The sequence below is a fragment of the Mchenga conophoros genome, linkage group LG11, assembly GCF_057382185.1.
Source record: "Mchenga conophoros isolate Kocher_MC1m ecotype Shallow Benthic linkage group LG11, M_conophoros_male_GT1.1, whole genome shotgun sequence".
NCBI lineage: Eukaryota > Metazoa > Chordata > Actinopteri > Cichliformes > Cichlidae > Mchenga > Mchenga conophoros.
Window position 1 is genome coordinate 25,912,403 of NC_140536.1, and position 20,118 is coordinate 25,932,520.

At 40.1% G+C, this 20,118-nt stretch overlaps 1 protein-coding gene and 1 pseudogene across 2 annotated transcripts; both read left to right on the forward strand.

The window, feature by feature from the left end:
- Window positions 1-253: 253 nt before the first annotated feature.
- Window positions 254-2,542, forward strand: rps9 (ribosomal protein S9). The gene is made up of 5 exons (XM_085291920.1): window positions 254-299; window positions 1,026-1,138; window positions 1,240-1,362; window positions 1,550-1,736; window positions 2,283-2,542. The coding sequence occupies exons 2-5, from the start codon at window positions 1,042-1,044 to the stop codon at window positions 2,458-2,460; spliced, it is 585 nt and encodes a 194-aa protein (XP_085148046.1). The 5' UTR covers window positions 254-299; window positions 1,026-1,041; the 3' UTR covers window positions 2,461-2,542.
- Window positions 2,543-6,929: 4,387 nt separating this feature from the next.
- LOC146564264 (uncharacterized) lies at window positions 6,930-20,100 on the forward strand (annotated as a pseudogene). Its single transcript, XR_014894329.1, has 11 exons — window positions 6,930-7,099; window positions 10,128-10,201; window positions 10,301-10,365; window positions 10,457-10,540; window positions 10,588-10,697; window positions 10,814-10,956; window positions 11,194-11,294; window positions 11,743-11,831; window positions 11,928-12,049; window positions 17,857-18,531; window positions 18,783-20,100. The product of XR_014894329.1 is annotated as an uncharacterized LOC146564264 (transcript).
- Window positions 20,101-20,118: the final 18 nt, after the last annotated feature.

Below are 20,118 nucleotides of genomic sequence, written 5' to 3' on the forward strand. Positions count from 1 at the left end.
TGAAAGAAGCAGGCCTTTCCCGCCTCTCTGTGCACATTGAAGCTGTGTGTTATACCATCTATGTAATAACATGAGGCCTGTTCGTGATTCAAGCGCATAAACAAACTTCATCTTAACTTCTTCCATGTGTTCAGGTTGTGCTCTTCGCTTTGACCAACAGAGAGCGACAAACCCAGCGGGCCCGACTTCCGTTTGGGCGGTGAGAGGCATCATGGGATATGTAGTGTGCTCGCAGGCCCTATAAATGATAATGGACTTCCTTTAACTTCCTCTTTACTGCGCGAGCCTGAGCGAGACAGGTACGGTTACCATCCTCATCCTTACCAGCAATACAAACCGAGTGTATTTGGACCTCCACGTTGAAAAACAGTCATAGGACATGAAACTAAACTTATGCCTGTGCCGATTGAAGACCTGCATGTTTTTTTAAAGCGTTTTTAAACGAAAAGCGCTTAAGCTAATGCTAGCTGCTAACATTAAACAACGTGGTGCGGTGTAGCTGCGGCCTAGTCTTACGGATGCCCGGTCTGTTAAACGTTTATACGCGATTTATTGTAGTTTCAGAAACATTTAATGAAGCGCATCCGATGTATCAGTGTTTCTAGTCAATTCGGTCCTTACACATTACCCTTGTCTTCATAAACCGTACGATCGTGTGGCAAATCTGACCGATACAGTTGAAGCATGGAAGTAATAGTGACGGTTGTAGGTCCCTTTAGCCTGGTAAAAAGTTAATGTCTTTTTTTTAATTATTCAGTAAACGCTTTGAAAAACGGAACTAGACTGACAGATGGAGAGCCTATTTGGCTTAATTAAACTGACTCTACTTTTTGAGGTTGACTTGATTGTCTTAGTTGTAAATTGTAACATGAGTTATTGCTGAACGTGCATAATGTTTGCCTTTAAAATGTCTTCTGTGCACAAGATTCAAATAACATGTCAACCTTGAATAACCTATTAAAAGTGTAAAATGGTATAAATCTTATATGTAGCGTCCCCCTCATTGTAATTTCTTGGTTTTGCAGGCACTTATAAGCCATCATGCCCGTTGCCAGAAGCTGGGTTTGTCGTAAGACATATGTCACCCCCCGCCGCCCCTTCGAGAAGTCCCGTCTCGACCAGGAGTTGAAACTCATTGGTATGTTTTCATTTTCATAACTTCCGTCCATATATATATTTCAAGGCATACCCTTTAATGAGGTATACTAAACTGATTACGGCGTTTCATCTCCCTTTAAGGCGAGTATGGGCTGAGGAACAAGCGTGAGGTGTGGAGGGTCAAGTTCACCCTTGCCAAGATCCGCAAGGCTGCCAGAGAGCTGCTCACTCTGGATGAGAAGGACCCAAAGCGTCTGTTTGAAGGTGGGTAGGATGAGTTGAAGCTGGTTTGTGTTGGCCGATGATTTAAATATATAAAGTGTCAGACTTCACCATGGTGTCACGAATTCCTCGTCAATGAGGCCAATATTTCTGCTCTGCATAGATTTTTGAGTACGTCTCTGTGGTTGTATGTTTAAATGACGTTTTGTGTATACGTGTGGTTTTCCAGGTAACGCTTTGCTCAGGCGTCTGGTGAGAATCGGTGTGCTCGATGAGGGTAAGATGAAGCTCGATTATATCCTGGGCCTGAAGGTCGAGGATTTCTTGGAGAGGAGGCTTCAGACACAGGTCTTCAAGCTTGGACTTGCCAAGAGCATCCACCACGCTCGTGTCCTTATCCGCCAGAGGCACATTCGGTAAGCTCAAAGCAACACATAACGGGCTCAGTGGGGTTTTTTTTGTTTTGTTTTGGTTTTTTTGATGGACTCATGAGAACCTGTCGATGCTTCCTCTTCCATCAGAGGACCACCAACCTGTAACACACCCTGTTGACAACAGTTAAGATTTTCATCAAGGTCAATTCGGTATCAAAACCGTATACCTTGTCAGTAGACATTGCCCAGAGCCAATCCTGCCGCCGAGGGCGCAGACAGTGCCACGGTGTTGTGGCCGTCAGGTAAGGTATGGGGGATTGCACCTCGGGCAATTGTAGTATTCACTACAGCATTGGATATGAAGTACTCAGGCTGATGATTTAAGTCATAAGTTCAGATTTCCTGTGGTGTCAAGAATTCCTCGTCAATGAAGCCTGCAGTAAATTATACATGTAAAATATTAAAGATTCACACTTTTTCCACCCTGAAAGCTTTTTCAGCTTTTAAACTGCAAAGACAACTCTTAAGTGCAGCTGGAAGATGCATCAACATTTTCTAAAGTCCTCCCTTTATTGTCTGTCTTGGCAGTGTGCGCAAGCAGGTGGTGAATATCCCCTCTTTTGTGGTTCGCCTGGACAGCCAGAAGCACATCGACTTTTCCCTTAGGTCTCCGTACGGCGGTGGACGCCCAGGCCGCGTCAAGAGAAAGAACGCCAAGAAGGGCCAGGGTGGAGCTGGAGGAGCTGACGATGAGGAGGAGGATTAAGAAGGATGTTGTACAGGAGTGTTTCTTGATACTTCCTGTTGTGACAATTCTCAATAAAATGTTTGGTTTATCCAAAAAAAAAGTAGCTGACTCTATGCAGTTTTTTTTTTTTGTTGGTTTTTTTTTTTTAAACGTATGTTTATTTGTTTTTTCAACAGTATCAACACCAACATAAAATGAACGTATGGCAGTCATTAAAATAATAATAACAACACTAATAATAATAATAATAGTAATAACGATAATTGAAGTGTTAATCCTAAACCGTCCCTTAAAATACGGAATTGTCCCGTATTTCGAAACAAAAGTACACGTCCCGTATTGAGCTAATAAGGGACGCACTTTGTCCCGTAATACAGTGAGAATCAAAAGTCTATAAATGTTTATGGAATTAACACTTTGTTTGAAAACACAATTCCCAGCCCCTCTCCTGCTTTGTGACCAATGAGCTGACAGCACACTTATGACAATTCAGATTACCGCTCATCTCATTGGTCGAGGAAAGGTCGCTTGCGGAGAAAATACCGGAAGACAACAGATGACCACAACAAGAAGCATGGCCAACAGGGGAACAAACGCCGACTCTGCGGTGCAAGTCTCGGATGACAGTACACCTAAAGCTGGGCAAACACTGTCACGTTATTCAGCTCCTGCTCAAACTGCACGATTGACTCGCAGGGGTTAGAAGTTGGTATGTCACGATGTACTCTCACACTATACCGCCCGATGCTCTGATGCGACCTGAGTGCTCACACTGTGCCTCCATAACATGAAGGTTATAACAGAAAATCTGTCGCTCTCTCTCTCTGTCTTTCACTCACACAGACACACCACCACTACCATCAACTTTGCTAAATTGCTAATGAAAAACATTGATCAAGCAGCTGTGATTGAGCAGCAGTGTAAATCCAACTATTTTCACGGTTGTTGTGGTCGTGATAATTTTGTGATGCCACATCGAAAAGGCTCGGATGAGCTTTCCAAAGTTCTACAAGTTGTGCCTCCATCGCTTGTGTCCAGATCACACGCTGCACAGCTGTGCTGCTCCATCTTTTTCACCAACGTTTACGTTTGCGCGTGAGCAGTGTGAGCGCCTGTGGTGACACCCTCACGAGCGATTGATGATCGGGAGCTGGTCGTGAGGTGTTAATCACTTCTCGTTACCCCACGTATACTACACGACGCACGATGAAGGCCAAAATCGGTCCGATCACTCAAAAATCGGCTCAAAATGGGCCAAAAATCGCACAGTGTGAGCCCAGCATTAGAGCAGCAATGTTTGTTCCCCTCAGAGAAAGGGAAGAATGGGAAAAGGAAAACACCGGGCTGGAAAACGTTAATATGGGCATGTGCAGTGAATATCAGCGCTATGTGGCCAGAAGTGTGATCATATAATTTATTTTGTGTAATAAACAACTGCAAGGATAGATGATTACAACAAATAGATGACTAATACATAAAAGTAATACATAGATGAATAATGATGATGAGTTATGATGCGTAATCATGGGAACAAGCGGGTTTACAAACAGGAGCAGCTGATTAGCATTAGAAAAGCTGAAATAATACCTCAACTGAAGCCAATTGTACTAAATGCACTAAATGTGCACTGTTACAAGAATATTTTTCTTTCTATTGTTTTCTATTATTTTAAGTTAAGCAGGACAGAGTGCTTTTAAAGAAAGATTTACTTATATTCTCAAAAGTTAAGCATGACAGGCTTCTGTTTAAGAAAGAGACCTGTTTTACTTGTCATTTTGAGCTAAAAATAAATGGCTAAATGATCATTTGTTTCACATGTGTTCATATCACAAAGAATAGAATATGCATCTACTTAAATCAACTTCAAGTCAAATGGTTAAAAAAATAATTTCACACACAAAAAAAGAGCTAGAAAATTCACCACACTGGGAAGGGTGAAGACAACTGGGTCGCCCGGCCCTGGCCACGAGGTGTCCCTTATTTATTTTTCAGGGAGTTGGCAACCCTAGGTACAGGAGAAGTTGTGATCTGAGAGATATATTTTAACACAGAGCTCCAAAATTTTTGGATCTCTTCACATTTCCACAGGCAGTGATATAGTGTACCCTGTACCCTGCCAAAGCAAAGAGGACACAGGCAAAAAAATATCTTCAAAAAGGGTTTTCTTTATTTTAACCCTCAAAAAGTCCAAAATTAACAAAATTCAAAACCATACTTAGCAGGCCCATAAAACAGGTCAACTAAATATAACTCTACAAAAAGTAATTTCCAAAAACTTAAAAAACAAAGTGAGACACAACTTAACTCACAAACTGACCTAATGAGGGTAGCTTTTATAATGATTTGGCCAAACCATTTGAACACAATAGGGGGGAAAACAAAAACACACACTAAGCACAGAATAACCTAACTAAACCCTAAACACCCCTGCTCCTGGTAAGCCCATGGTTGGTCCTGCTGAGCAGGCATTTTGTCCCCAGAGTCCTCAGCCACGCCTTTTGCCCAGACAGGAAACAGCCACCGCCCAAACCCAGGTAACTCAAAGAAAGAGAAACATAATTAATATAACAAAACATTTTAGAAAAACCATACAATGTTACTATGTGTGGCTGCTGGATTTTTCAATCAAGATGGTGTATGAGATTCAATAGTATGTACTGACTCTAGATTTCTTTTCGTTTGAGTTAATTTTACTAAGTCTCTTTAACTGTGTGAAACAAAACTTGACACCTGAACTGACATGCTTATTTATACTGAGGTTTTTAAAACTATACAGCTTTATAGACATAGAGCTCAGGTATGTAGCTGTGAGTGTGCTAGATGCCAGATTAAGCTGACAACTATTACGTCACTCTTATTCATATTTAGCAACATAGAAACACAGGAAGTTGAGTTTAAGATTGTTACTGAGGTTAAAGAGCTGTAAAGCTTGTGTCATCTCCATAGGATTGAAAACTCAAACTAGGCCTGTGGATGACAAGCTCAAGGTCTTAGGTCTTATAGTTTTGTAATCTTAACATAAGACTTTAATGATCCTACGGTGAGGAAATTTGTGTTACCTCAGCTCAGGTACAGATGGCAGAAGAAAAGTACAAAAAATACAAAATAAGTAAACACTATATCCAACAGTAGCATACACTGTACGTGATTATGGATAGAGAGTTGTTACTATTACTATGTAAGTAATAGATATCTAAAAGTATAAATATGTACACGCACACACACATGTACACAATAAATATACATATGGATGATACACATGCATGAAGTGTGACCGTGGATGTCAACAATGTGCAGTGACTCATGACATTGTGATTGAGGAGTTGCTGTTGGGATGAATGATCTGTGAAAGCGCTCCTTCCTGCAGCAAGGGACTAAAGGAACTGCTCAGCACACTCACAGATTCATGCAGAGGGTGATGTGGGTTGTTCATGATGGATGTCAGCTTTACTAACATCCTCCTCTCGCCACCTCCACAGACTCCAGAGCACATCCCAGCACAGAGCTAGACCTCTGCACCAGTTTGTCAATCCTGCTCCTGTCCCTGTCCGTGCATCCGCTCCCTCAGCAGGCCACTGCAAAGAAAAAGGCAGATGCTACCAGAGTATCATAGAATGGTCTTAACAGAGTCCAGCAGACTCCGAAGGACCTCAGTCTCCTCAGTAGGTGGGGTCGACTCTGGCCCTTCTTATACAGGACGTCTGTATTTGTAATAAATTTGTTTTTATTTTCTCTAGACTCGCTTTTATTGAGTTTAGTTTCAGTTAGTTTTTAGAGTGAGTTTTCTCATTTCAGTTTAGCTTCTTTTTTCTTTTTTTTTGAAAATGTTTCGTTTTAGTTCAGTTTCTATTAGTTTTAGTTTTTATTAATTATTATTTCATGAAGGGAATATGTCAGGGGCCAGATTTCAGAAACACAGTACAGGTAATACAGTAAAAACACAACTTTATTTTAAAAGCAGTTGACTCAGTCTTGTAGACATCCAACGTCTCAATAAGACATCTATCAAAGCCTTATATAGCAAGTTTTAAATATATATTCGATCTATCCTTCAAGCTCAGGAGCTTACGGGTCCTGCACAGAATCTTAGCTGTTCCTAGGACTGCAGTCTTCTGGACAGAGATCTCAGGTGTTGTTCCTGGGCTCTTCTTCGCTTGTCTACCACCACTATGTCCGATTGGTTAGCCACCAACATTTTGTCCGTCTGTATCTAGGAGTCCCACAGAATCTTAGCTCAGTCATTCTTGACCACCCATTTTGACCTCAGGACTTCCAGGCCATACACTCCACAGATGGTCCTGTGTACTACGCTGACCACTTGGTTATAGCTTTACATGTATGCCCTGCCTGTTAGCATCTTACACCCTCCTGTTATGTGCTGGATTGTCTCAGAGGCATCTTAACACAGCCTGCACCTGGGGTCTTGCCTGGTGTGATAGACCCCAGCCTCTGTGGATCTTGTCCTTAGAGCTTGTTTCTGTGTTGCCATGATTAGTGCCTCCATACTGGATTCCTCGATTGTCTGTAGTGCTGTATTGACCTCCTCTAGTAGACCCTCAGAGGGTGGTGGTTACTTCTACAAGATTACTTCACATAATCTTGGTAACCGGCTACCGAGGGTCCAAGTTTCCAGGTTGGCGATGATCCTATCTTTCAGGTCAGTTCCTCTTGCTCAGTTAGCATGTTAAATGTTAACATGAACTCCCTCGCTGAAACAGATCACATACAGTGGACTTGTTCCTCACCCTTCTTACTACTTTCAGTGTTTCTTTTTCATTCTTGCTTATGTGACAAAGGCTTCTGATTTTCAGCGCTCAATAGCCATGGGTCATACATACATACATACTGACTTCAAACTTTTCCACAATTTCTAAATAGTTTTCTTCCCTCTGGTCACGTCTCAGAAAACTTTTGTTAGAACACCTTCCACACTTCCACTGATTTGTGGATTTGTGGATGGGGAGAAACGCTTTGGGGAGAGACGTCAGGTGGCAGCGGCGGTACGTCACAGACTTAAGGACTATGTCGGGAGGGACTGAGCAGCTCGACGGTTTTTATGTGAAATAAATTATATTTTAGAACCCTATATTTCATATTTCCTTGGTACCTCCACTACTCTTCCTGTTTAAGAAGGGTTTCCCTTTTTAGACTTAGAAGAGACTAATAATTAAAAACAGAACATATGTTGTCTTTATCCCGGGCCTGATATATGACTGAGCGTCAGCATAGAGCACTCAGGTGTGTGTTAACAAAATGCTACACCTCTCAGGAGAGGATTTCCCAGCAAATTTATCCCAACGCCAAATGGTGCAATGTTCAGAAAAAACGGCAAAACACCTGATGTCTACATCTCAAACTGTACAGGTCCTTGGTGAACTGAAGCAATATTGTGGAGTGTAGAAGAGTGGATCAAAATTTCTCCACAATAATGTCACAGAATGATATTGTGATAAAGAAAACTGGCTTATCGAGGTTCAAACTATATGTTCGGGCACCATGTCTCTCATATATTTTATTAAGGTTTCATTTTTAAAAAGCCGACACTTTAAATCGGGGTCCCCAATCCCAGTCCGCAAGGGCCGGTCCCTGCAGGTTTTAGATGTGTGCTTGATCCATCACAGCTGATGTAAATGGCTAAATGACCTCTTGAAGTTCTCCAGAGGCCTGGTAATGAACTAATCAATGTGATTCAGGTGTGTTGACCCAGGGTGAGATCTAAAACCTGCAGGGACACCGGCCCTTGTGGACTGGGATTGGGGACCCCTGCTTTAAATGTTTTCGCTTTTAGTGGCATCTAAAGTAGGGTGACCATATTTTGATTTCCAAAAAAGAGGACACTTGGCTCAGTCATGAAGAACTTGCTTAAAGAAACATAAAATTGGCCAGGTATTATAGGAAAAGCCATAAAGCCTTTGAATGAAAACAAACGCTGTTGTAACAGTGATGTACACTGTCTTGTTAGTATATGTATGATTTCTATACATTTTACATCAGATGAAAACTTTGGTTGTAAGATTCCCTGTTAATGCCCTACCTGGCCCCCCTGACAAAGTTTTGCTAGATCCGCCCCTGCACAGTTGCCAGCTGTCAGCTGTAGAAAAGGATCCTGGTGTTATTTGTCTCTCAGAAACAGTTCATAACTTCCCTTCAACTCATTCATGTCACCTAAAAGGTAAACCTGTTTCTCCATCATCTGTTCAGCTCTGATGATTCAGTAAGGACATCTCCTGGTTTCATCTTCATGTTTCAAACATCAGCTGATACTAGAAAGTACGATGGCCCCTAGAGACAAAGCACGTACAAACTCCAAAACACTTGCAAACTCCAAAACACGTACAAACTCCAAAACACATGCAAAATCCAAAACACTTGCAAACTCCAAAACACGTACAGACTCCAAAACACTTGCAAAATCCAAAACACGTACAAATTCCAAAACACTTGCAAAATCCAAAACACGTACAAATTCCAAAACACTTGCAAAATCCAAAACACGTACAAATTCCAAAACACTTGCAAAATCCAAAACACTTGCAAATTCCAAAACACGTACAAACTCCAAAACACTTGCAAAATCCAAAACACTTGCAAACTAAAAAACACATGCAAATTCCAAAACACAAATTTGGTTTTGGAAACAAATTAAAACGTACAGCTCTGCTATCACTTCCAACATAAATGAAGACAGAAAACTAAACAGCAGTGACGTTTGTAGGGTTACTGAAGTTGGGCTAGCTGGTATATAATGATGTGCTACGTGACCGCTAGCGACACAGCTATGTTAGCATAATATAAACAAGCTAACTTTTTTCCACTCGATAAAAGTTAACGTGAGTGTTCTCGGTGGTCAGGAACAAATGTAATCGCATGGCAGGATGCTGTAAAAGAACCAAACTTCAGCCAGGAGAACAACTGAGATAATCCATCCACAATACGAGGTTAGTCATTCATATACTGCTGCATGGGCTGGGCTGTAGTTACATCCTAAGGTTTTAAAAACTGAGCTTAAATAAATGATTAGCGGTAATAAAAGCCGAGGGAGGTCAACGGGGATCACTGACTGTTTTAGGAGCTTTTTGAGATCAAATAGAAGAAAATACAAAACATTAAACATGTTAACAACACAAAAGCCATATTAAACGCAGACTACTTTAGGCCCGGAAGTAGGATTCGTCACATCATCACTTAACAATCAGATAGATTTCTTCTGAGCCAACAGGGTAAGCAGTTTGAGCAGGAGCACTCAACCCCTCAGGTCATCTCTTATTCACCCTAATGGCATTCGTGCTATTATTGCAGCAGCAAAATTCAGAAAATCCAGGTTTTTCTATGTGTTACTATAGAGCTTCGAAGTCTATGTGCACATTTAACCAAAACTACACGTTTAACAGATGCACTGGGCTGAGTGTTGTGCTTCTTGTTAGACTCCTAAAAATAATTTATTAATTAATTTATTTTTTTAAGAACCTAAAGTGTCAATTCTCATCAAATCAATTCTTCCCGTGTAGCAGCAGATGGCCTCTTAAGTAATTAATCGTGCTCCAATTCCTCCTATTGTCTTTTCTGCTACTTGAATACTGTAAAGTGATCGTCTGGTTCCAAAATGCTAAAAAATAAATGGTCAATCAGTTAATTGTTGCACTGTCCTTATTAGTTAACTTTTGTGCTTTATCTTTTTATTATAGATTGGACAGGCAAACGCAGGCAACCTCTTTCATCCATCAAGTGTTTGGTGGGTACCTAAGATCCAGAGGTAAGTCACTGTATTTTAAGGTTTGATTTATTTTTCTTTTATTTGTCTTTTTATGTCTTACAGCTTGTGTGATACTCATAGCACTGATTTCTGTTTCTGTTAAACGTTTAAACTGCAAAGCTGTCTCAGATACATTTGACCCTTTTCTGGATATCACTCTGGAAATTAAGGTAATTGGACAACATTCAAAGTGACGTTGCTACTATGTATTCTCTGCATTATGGAGTGTGAGGTTTTTCCTCTCTCTCTCTGTTCATATAGACTGCTCCAAATGTCTCCAAAGCTCTGAAGCAGTTTGTCAAGCCAGAACAGCTGGAATGGCGAAAATGCTTACAAATGCACCAAGTAAGTCAAAGAGATGCCAAACCATGATGAATGTTTGTTTCCTTCAGGTGCAAAAAAATGGTAACGGCCTCAAAAAGATTCACAATCCATCGCAGCGCCAATGTGCTCACCCTCTCACTCAAACGCTTTGCAGACTTCAGTGGAGGCAAAATCACAAAGTCAAATGGCCAATAGTGTCTGCTTAAGTCATAAAGATACATGACAGATGCTTTGTTTTATTATAAAACAGGATATTTGCATGTAATGTTTGAAATTCTTTGTGTGGTGGTCATCAGGATGTGAAGTATTTGGAGCATCTGGATCTGCGGCCCTTCATGTCTCAGTCCCACGGGGAGCCCCAGCTCTACAGGCTGTATGCTGTGCTGGTTCACTCTGGATTGAGCTGTCATGCTGGACACTATTTCTGCTATATTAAGGTACTGGCTGTGCCCGAATCTGTTTGAATGCTGCTGTTGCTTAGTACAAACAAACACACACCATAAACAACACATTTAAGCAGAAAACTGAATGCAAACAGAGAAAAATACTTTGTATGCATTGAAAGAAAGAAAAAAAAAAAGACCCCTATATAACCATAAGATTCTTCTTTTTAGCTCAAATTCAATTCAGAAACTGAATCTGCTGTGTCACATCTCTCTCATTCTGTCTCACAGGCCAGCAATTTGCAGTGGTTTCAGATGAATGACTCGTCCGTGTCAGTCAGTGACATTAGGACCGTTCTCAACCAGCAGGCATATGTCCTCTTCTACATCAAGTGAGTAAACATCGGTATTTTTAAACATTCTAGGCTTATTCCTTCAGTAGAACTTTTCCCATCATTATTTAATAATGTAGACATATTTATTCCCACTTTTCTTGTAGAAAATGTATTATTATAACCTAATGTTATAATGTTGATGCTTTGTCATGGTTAATATTATATTATATTAATATTTCTTTTATTTATTTTGGCCACATCAGATCTCTGGCAGTAATCATGGCAGTTTGACGTCTACGGCTCCTGTTGCTAATGGAATAGGCAATGACCATAGCCAACCAAAGTAAGCCTAACACTGAACTAAAAAAAAAATTATTGCTCTGCTGTCCATTTTATGCATTTAAATTTTTAAGTTTAGAGGAGTGATCTTAAAACTGTGCAGACTTTCCTCTCTGCCAGTGTGACAAAGCATTGCTCATATTGCTTTTGTATTTTATTTTTCCAGCAAAGATGCCTCATCCCAGGCTAGTTCTTCTCAGAGCATTCATCCTGCTGCTAATGAAAGCCAGGATTTCTCCACTCCTGTCACAAGGGGTAAAACTCCATCTGAACCCCTGCCTCACTGTACAGAATCCTCCGCCGTTAGCGCTTCACCCTCAGCTACTGCTACAACTACCCCTTCTGTTGCAGCTAAAGAATCTGCTTCCGCTCATTCTTCTTCTGGGCAAGATGGCAACCCTGCAGCCTTACCCCCTCAGCCGGGCTGCTCTCAAAGCACCAGTGGGGCCTCTGCAGCTCGACAGAAAGTTAGCGTAAGCAAGGATGAAGCCAAGGATCTACCACAAGATAAATGTGTTGTAATAGTAATTTTACAATGTATGTTGAAGGGATATTACTGCCCTCTGTTGGTGTGTCTGTGCATTACACTCAAAAGGTATTCGTTAAAAACATCAGGTTATGGGCCCAGAGGTCGCCAAGGGAAGCTGCTAACACGTTTCTTTTGGGAGTCATAAACAGAATTGTGGGATTCACAATGGAAGATAGACTGTTTATTGACAAGCTGAGCGGACCGGATAATTGGGCAATGTGGAAATTTCAACTGGAGCACCCGTTGAAGGCAAAAGGACTGTGGGGTATGGTACAGGAGACGGAGCAGTTAGCTGCGGATGCTAATGCCCAAGCACGAGCTGAATTTGAACGGAAGAAAGAAAAGGCATTTTCAGTGCTGGTACTGAATGTAAGTACACCCCAATTGTACTTGATAACAAACTGTAAGACCCCCAAAGAAGCATGGGAGATGCTAAAAGCACAGTTTGAAAGAGATACTGTTGCTAACAAGCTATTTCTGAAGAAGTACTTCCGGTGTGAAATGAAGGAAGGAGAACATCTCAATGATCATTTAAAGAGGATGAAGGAACTTACTGATCAGCTAGGGGCAATAGGTTCTGTAATTGAAGAGGAAGATCAAATTGTCACTAGGGCTGGGCAAAACGATTATTTTCCTAATCGATGAATCTAGCGATTAATTTTTCGATGCATCGATTAATCTAACGATTCATTTTTCAATCCGATTCGATTTCGATTCGATTAACGATTTTTTTTCCCCATTATTTGACTTGTATAGCAATTTCACATTTATTAATTTATGTATATAAATGAAAAACACAAATCTATTCATTTGAAGACCTTTTAATAAAAAATAAAAAAATTGCAAAATAAAGTTGTAGAGGTCATACAATCAATACAATAGAGATAGCATTTAACAAGAAATGAAATGTGCAAACATATATAAAATTAAGGAAAAGTTAACAAAACATTTCAAATAAATAGCAACAATGGTGTCTTTAAACAAACAAAATGTAATATTCACTTTGCTTTCTGCCAAAAAGTGCTCTTCCTTCACAAAACAAAATCCACAATAACATTGTACTACAATCTTCTGTTTTTAACAAAAAATTAAATGTTTTGCAAAACAAATATAACAAAGGAAATCATAGCAAAAAATTAATAATATACAAACAGCAGCAATGGCGTCTTTGAACAAATAATGAAATGACAAGTTTCCCCTAAGTAGGACTCTGTGACCAGACTTGTCCAAGCATCAGTGGTAAGGGAGATTTTGGATGTGGCTTTTTTTAGTTCATTCCTTAGTTTCTCCACTGAAGTTTCATACTTTCTCTCCATCATGCTTGTAAAATGACGCCTAGACGGCAGAGTGTAACCTGGTTGGAAAGTGGTCAGCATTTCTTTGAATCCCTCACCCACAGCAAGTGGTCTCTTGTCTTTTAAAATCATAGCTAAGACGCTCTCAGTAAGTACAGCCACCTCCTGGGGGGTGCATGGTGTACTTCTTCTCTGACAGTAGTCCTCCAGACTTTTCTGTTTATTCCTGAAATCATAAATCACACACAGCACACAGATGAATTCGAATAATTACAAAATAATTATATGGAAAGCATAATATCAAAATAATTTGATAAGGATCTGGTTGAGCTAGATAGATAGATACACACACACTGTTATGCCATGTGCTTTCATAGCATAACAGTAAGAGGTTAATAATAATCCCCAATGTTGAACATATGATATGCAGTAATCATGATGGCTGGAAAAGATAATGTTTAAACAGCCATAGCTGATGGCACCTTTACTGGTGCACTGCTTTCTAGTCATTAGATGGCATAACTTTGACTTATAAGATCAAGCTGGAGAAGCATAATGTATAAAAACAGCATTCAAATAGGATGAAACACATTAAATTTGACAAATCAAGAGTTCATTGTCATTTTGCTTTTGCAAGCACTTTAACAATGTTGTAACAGTGTCCACGACGGCTACGTTTAGCAGGTGGTGCATTATCCTTGTTAACATTTCTCCTGCGGCCAATTCGCTGTCTCACATTTTTGTCTTTCGCCGATTCTGATAATCAGCCTGCGTGCATTCAGACTCATTTTGCCAGCATGGGCCACAAAAAAAAAAACAATAACAACAGCAGCTGCTATATGTTACTGCTCAGCAGCTTAAATGAGTTTTGCATTTACGGAGGTTGGGTGTTTATCTGTGTCTATGAGTGAGTGTACGTCTACGTGGGGGGGGGGCGCGGTCTGGATGAATTACCGGGTAAAAACTAGCGTTAGTAAAAAAGTTGAAAACTTACGGTGGTTTGTCCTTTGCAGAAGCTGCTCCTGGATGCCGTCGTTTGAGGTGCTGGTGCATAGCCGTCGTGCTTTTATGATAGGCCATTTCCACCTCACAAAGCCGGCAAACGACTGAATCACTTCCTTTTCTGTTAAAATATCCCCATACTGTAGAACTGCGTGTTCGGGTGGAGTGATTTAAGTTGACTGCAACTGCCTCACTCATGATTCCGCTACTCGCTGCCGCCATGTCTTTTTTTGAAAGTGACGACGCATCGACGCAGATTTTTTTACGTCGACGTATTTTTTGCGTCGACGTAATCGATTACGTCGACGCGTTGTCCCAGCCCTAATTGTCACCCTTCTAGGTAGTTTGCCACCCAGCTATGCAACTGTTGATACTGCTTTGGAGACAAAGATGGACAGTCTGACACTACAGTTTGTTCAACAAGCCTTGATAAATGAGGAACAAAAGCGAGTGCTTACTGACAACACCACTGTGTCCAGTAGTGTATCAGCGATGTCATCTCAGATGCATAGAAATGAACAGAGTGGATCAAAAACAGTGGGAGCAAACAGCTCCGACTCATGGAGATGTTACAAATATGGGAAGGAAGGACATATCAAGCGTGATTGTCCAAGCATTAAAAAGAAATACAAGGCCCACAAGGCTAAAAGCGTGGTGTATAAGGACAAAGAGGACGCATTTGAGGGAGCTTTTGTTGTAAATGAGTCATGTAAAAGTGATGCACAACAAGAAGAATGGTTAATTGATTCAGGAGTGTCAAAACACATGACATGGAATAAAGAAGCTCTACAGAACTACCAAGAGTTTTCAGAACCACAAACAGTAAAACTCAGTGATGGCAGAGTAGTTGAGGCTTTAGGTCTGGGCAACATAACAATGAAAATGTCATTCAGAGTTAGTAATGGAAAAGATGCCACAATGTATGATGTGCTGTATGTTCCCAAGTTATCAATGAACCTTTTCTCAGTGGGAGCTGCTGCCAAGAAGGGAAACACAGTGAAGTTCAAAAGGACTCATTGCTACATAAGAGGAAAGAATGGAGCTCTCCATAGAATGGGAACTAGTGATGGGTCGTTCGCGAACGAAATGGCTCTTAGAGCCAGCTCTTTGACGTGAACGATGCGAGCCGGCTCCTTATCGCGAGCCGTCACGTGGGTTGTTTTTTTTTTCTCTCACCCTCTCTCTCTCTCGCACTTTTTTTCCGCTTCACTCCGCACGTGAGCCTTGTGCTTTACGCTGGGCAGAGGGGGGAGGGGCGGTAGTTACACTCAGTGGCACAGGAACAGAGCCAGAGAGAGAGAGCGAGAAAGAGAGGCAGGGACAACAACGTCACATTAGAAAGTATAGTAATCATCCACAACTATTTTCGGTTGCAGATGATAAAGGATTCAGAAAGTTTATTCATGCAGGCCCATATGACAGAGAATATGCATCTTCTTTATGTTTTCATATTATAATTTATATTTAATTGTGTTGTGGTTTGCAGTGTTTTGTGTTGTTTTCACTTTAAATTTGTAAAAGGAAAAAGCTGAAAATTTAAATAGTTAAAAGTTGAAATGTGAATAGTTGATTTTTGTATTATATGATTTATTTATTACATTTTATGTGGAGTGAATAAATAAAAGTATATTTTTGGTGGCCCCTAGAGACAAAGCACATATAAACTTCAAATCACGTACAAACTCTGAAGCATGTACAAACTCCAAAACACGTAAAAACACGTACAAACTCCAAAACACGTAAAAACTCCAAAACACGTAAAAACTCCAAAACACGTAAAAACTCATAAGCACGTAAAAACTTAGAAGCATATAAAAACTCAAAACACGTACAAAAGACAACAGAAGTGCTCCAGGATGCTGGGCGCAGTGTTGAGCTTTTGTTATCTTGTGGCTACACAAGCCAGCAAGTACCAACGACCGGATTTGATGTGTGGTAGTAACAGGTAAATGAACTTTTTTTTAAATTATTTGAATATATATGAGTGCTTGTGTATGAATACACATACAATACATACATGCTTTCAATTGTGTAATTTAAGTGATCTAGTAGCTCTGCTTTGGAAGTTCAGTTCATGCTAGAAATGTGTTTTGGAGTTTGTACGTGTTTTGTCTCTAGGGGCCACTGCATATATTTATATATAAACATATATAAATAAAACCACTTTTTTTACGTTAGTAATTCCTTTTGTGCATAATTTTATATTATTGTTAATAATAAATTAATTAAATCATGCATGTGATCATGTATCCCCATCCCAGAGTAAAAAATTACAAACTTCTGTGAAACATATAAATGTAAATAGGAAACTGTCTTTTAATAAAGTATTTAGCAAACGAAACATGCCTATTGACCTTTTTTTGTTTAGTTTTTTCTCTGTTACATCACATGCAATGCTTTCTTATTTTAGGATATTAATATTGACATGATACATTGTGAGACATTTGGTTTTTTTTTTTTTTTAAAGGGTGTCCAATTTGAGGAATAAGTACAATTATGTGTTTAGGTGGTTTAAGTATTGATGGAAACATGCAGTAGTTTAGTATTGGTTAAAATACCTATAAAGAGAGGTAGATTTCCAGTCATGATTTAACTGTTGTTTTAATAAAAAGCAACTGTGCGAAAGAGGTGGAAAATCAACACCATAGCTCAACAGTGTTTCAATATCAGAATCTGACATTGTTTCAATGTCAACAGTATTAGAAAATATAACGTTGAATCAATGTCAGGTTTCAACATTGATTCAACATCAAAACCTGACGTTTCAACGCTAAAAAAGGGTGCAAGAGTGACGTTAGGTCAACGTCACACTTCAACATTGATTCAATGACATCACCTGATATTGACTCAACATTGTTTCAATGTTTCCTTGCTATCTGGGTAGGAGGAAAAAAGTACTTTGTGACTTTCATTGATGACTACTCCAGATGTTGTAAAGTGTATTTCATAAGAGAAAAAACAGAAGTCCTGAGCAAGTTCAAAGAGCTTGAAAGAACCTTCTCAAATGAATGTGGACAGGGAGTAATAAGACTCAGAACTGACAATGGTGGGGAATACACATCTAAAGAGTTTCAAGAATATTTGAAAGCTCAAGGCATCCACCATGAAATGACTGTACCACACACACCACAGCAAAATGGTGTTGCAGAGAGAAAAAACAGAACTCTAGTGGAATCAGCTAGAAGCATGCTGTCACATGCAAAGTTGCCAAACACATTCTGGGCAGAAGCTGTTGCTACTGCAGCTTACATACAGAATAAGCTCCCAACATCTGCTTTAAAGAACGAAACACCCTATCAGAGATGGTATGAAAAAAAAACCCAGACATTAGCCATATGAAAGTATTTGGTTGTGTTGCCTATGCTCATATTCCAGACAGAGAAAGAAGCTGGACAAAAAGGCAGTGTTGTCGCAAAATGTGCAACAACAGGGACTGAAGGACTAAATACTAAAGGAGCAGCATCAGTCCAAGCCTAGTTCTAGTTGCAATGAAAAACGATCTTCCCGAGACAGGAAAAGACTGTACTCTAGCTCTGGCAGAGATAGAGAAAAACACTACAGGGATAGGAGTCACGAACGAGAAAGCGACGATGATCGTCACCGGTACAGACGGGACTACAAAGACAGTCACCACCGCCAGTACAGGGATTGTTTCCCCCTTTCTGGACGTTACTACAGGGAATGGGAGGCCGATCGTCACCGGGAGCGAACCTTCCAGCACCCTCGGGAGCGTGATCGCGACAGGTGCTCTAACCATTACTACCGCTACCGGTCAAGAGAGGACATTGACCATGAGCAAAGGGGATATGGTTACTCCCACCGAGAGGAGTCTCGTGGCAGTCGGAGGTGGTTGCAGGATAGTAAAGACTCCTGGACAATTAAGGATAAGAGTAATGGCAAAGAGAGAGAAAATTACTCCTCAAAGGAAGGAAATTTCTCACCTTCTACAGCACCAGAAACAAACAAGTTCAAGGGCTCGCCTTTCCTCTCCAGACAAAGAGGTTCAAAATCGCAAGAGGACTCTCAGCAAAGACAGGGACGACAGCTCTGAGGCCCACCACACTAAAAAACACAAAAAGAGTAAGAAAAAGAAGAAATCAAAGGATAAAGACAGACACCGTGAGAGTGGGTGAGTATTGCCATCTTTCTCTCGATCCTTTAATGAAAACAGAAGGAAATGTGTTTGTTTGTTTTAAGCTAGATTTTTTTTGAAAATAATATGGGGTTAAAGCTCACTATCAGTATTAATATTTTCTTAAAAACGGAAAGAATTTTCATCATTTTATTGATAATGGGTCACTTTTTCTGTCTTAGGCTGGCCGTAAAGCTTGAGATCTTGGTTTTGTTAAACAATGTGATTGGTTCTCTGTCATCCCGTAGAAGTTCTGACGGAGATTCAGACAGAGCTGCGGAAATGAAGAAGAAAAAGAAAAAGAAGAGACATCGGGACAGCGATCCCGAACTGCACAGCCCAGTGCTCTGAGCCAGGGCCGTGCAGAGAGGTTTAAAGGGGCGGGTGCTTAAAGCTAAAAAGGGGCACATTGAGCCAGGCTGAATAACAACAACACACATTCATCAAGAATCTAATATGGGCAACAAGGCAAAGCAAACGTAGCCGATGTTTTACCTGATGGGTACAATGTTGCTGTTGAGGGGTTGCTGTGGATAGTGCTGGAGGGCAGGGCTGTGTTGATCTGAGACTGTAGACATTAAAAAGTCCATAGGAGAGATGGTAGCTGATTAAACAAGTGTCATGAGATAATAACTAAATGCAAAGATTGGTGACAGCGCTTAGGCTCTGCCTGTGAATCACTCTTTGCTTCTCTTCTTCCTTCCATCCCATCTTTTCATATATCACTCTCCACTTGCTATGTGAGAACAAGGCACAACTTGCTATTGCAATAAACTATAATTTAATCATCCACACCTAACAACTCCAGCACTTAATCTACAATAAAATGATGAGAGAAAAATGTTATAGCACTGCCTTTAGTAGCCTCACACAGCTCTGTTTCCTCCTCATGTCCTTACCAGGCATGTCTGGACAATGTTATATCATGAGTAATATTTTTTTTAAAAATCCATCTAAATAAAACACACACATGCACACACACAAAGTGACATTTTAGACCTTCTTCAGAATACTGTATATACTATGGGCATCATGGTGCTGATCCAGAATCCTTACATTATTATTTATTACTAGAGCTACAATAATAAAGCAAAGAGGAGGGGGAGTAATAAATATAAAATAATGTATTTATGATGATTCCATTTGTTTCACTATCCACTCTGTGCAGGGGCAAAGCTTATTACATTTTTAAACTGTAGAGATACAATCATTTTACTGCTGTAAAATCCAACTTTTGTCTTATTTAAAATATAAATCAATATAATCTGCTTCTTAATGTATGTTCTTTAAAATACAGCGTGTGTTTTTTAATATATTATAATTATAATAATTATTATGTGGACATGAATATTAGATCGTTTTTTAGTGAAATATAATCCCTCCAGAAAGGCAGGAAAAGCCCGGAAACTTACTTTAAAACTAAATATGTTCTAAATACTTTAAAACTAAATATGTTCCCTAAAACGGTGACAGAGCTACAGACTAGTGATGGGATTTCCGGCTCTTTTTAGAGATCCGGCTCTTTCGGTTCGGCTTACTAAAAAGAGCCGGCTCTTTCGGCTCCGAACCGGCTCTTCAGGTTGT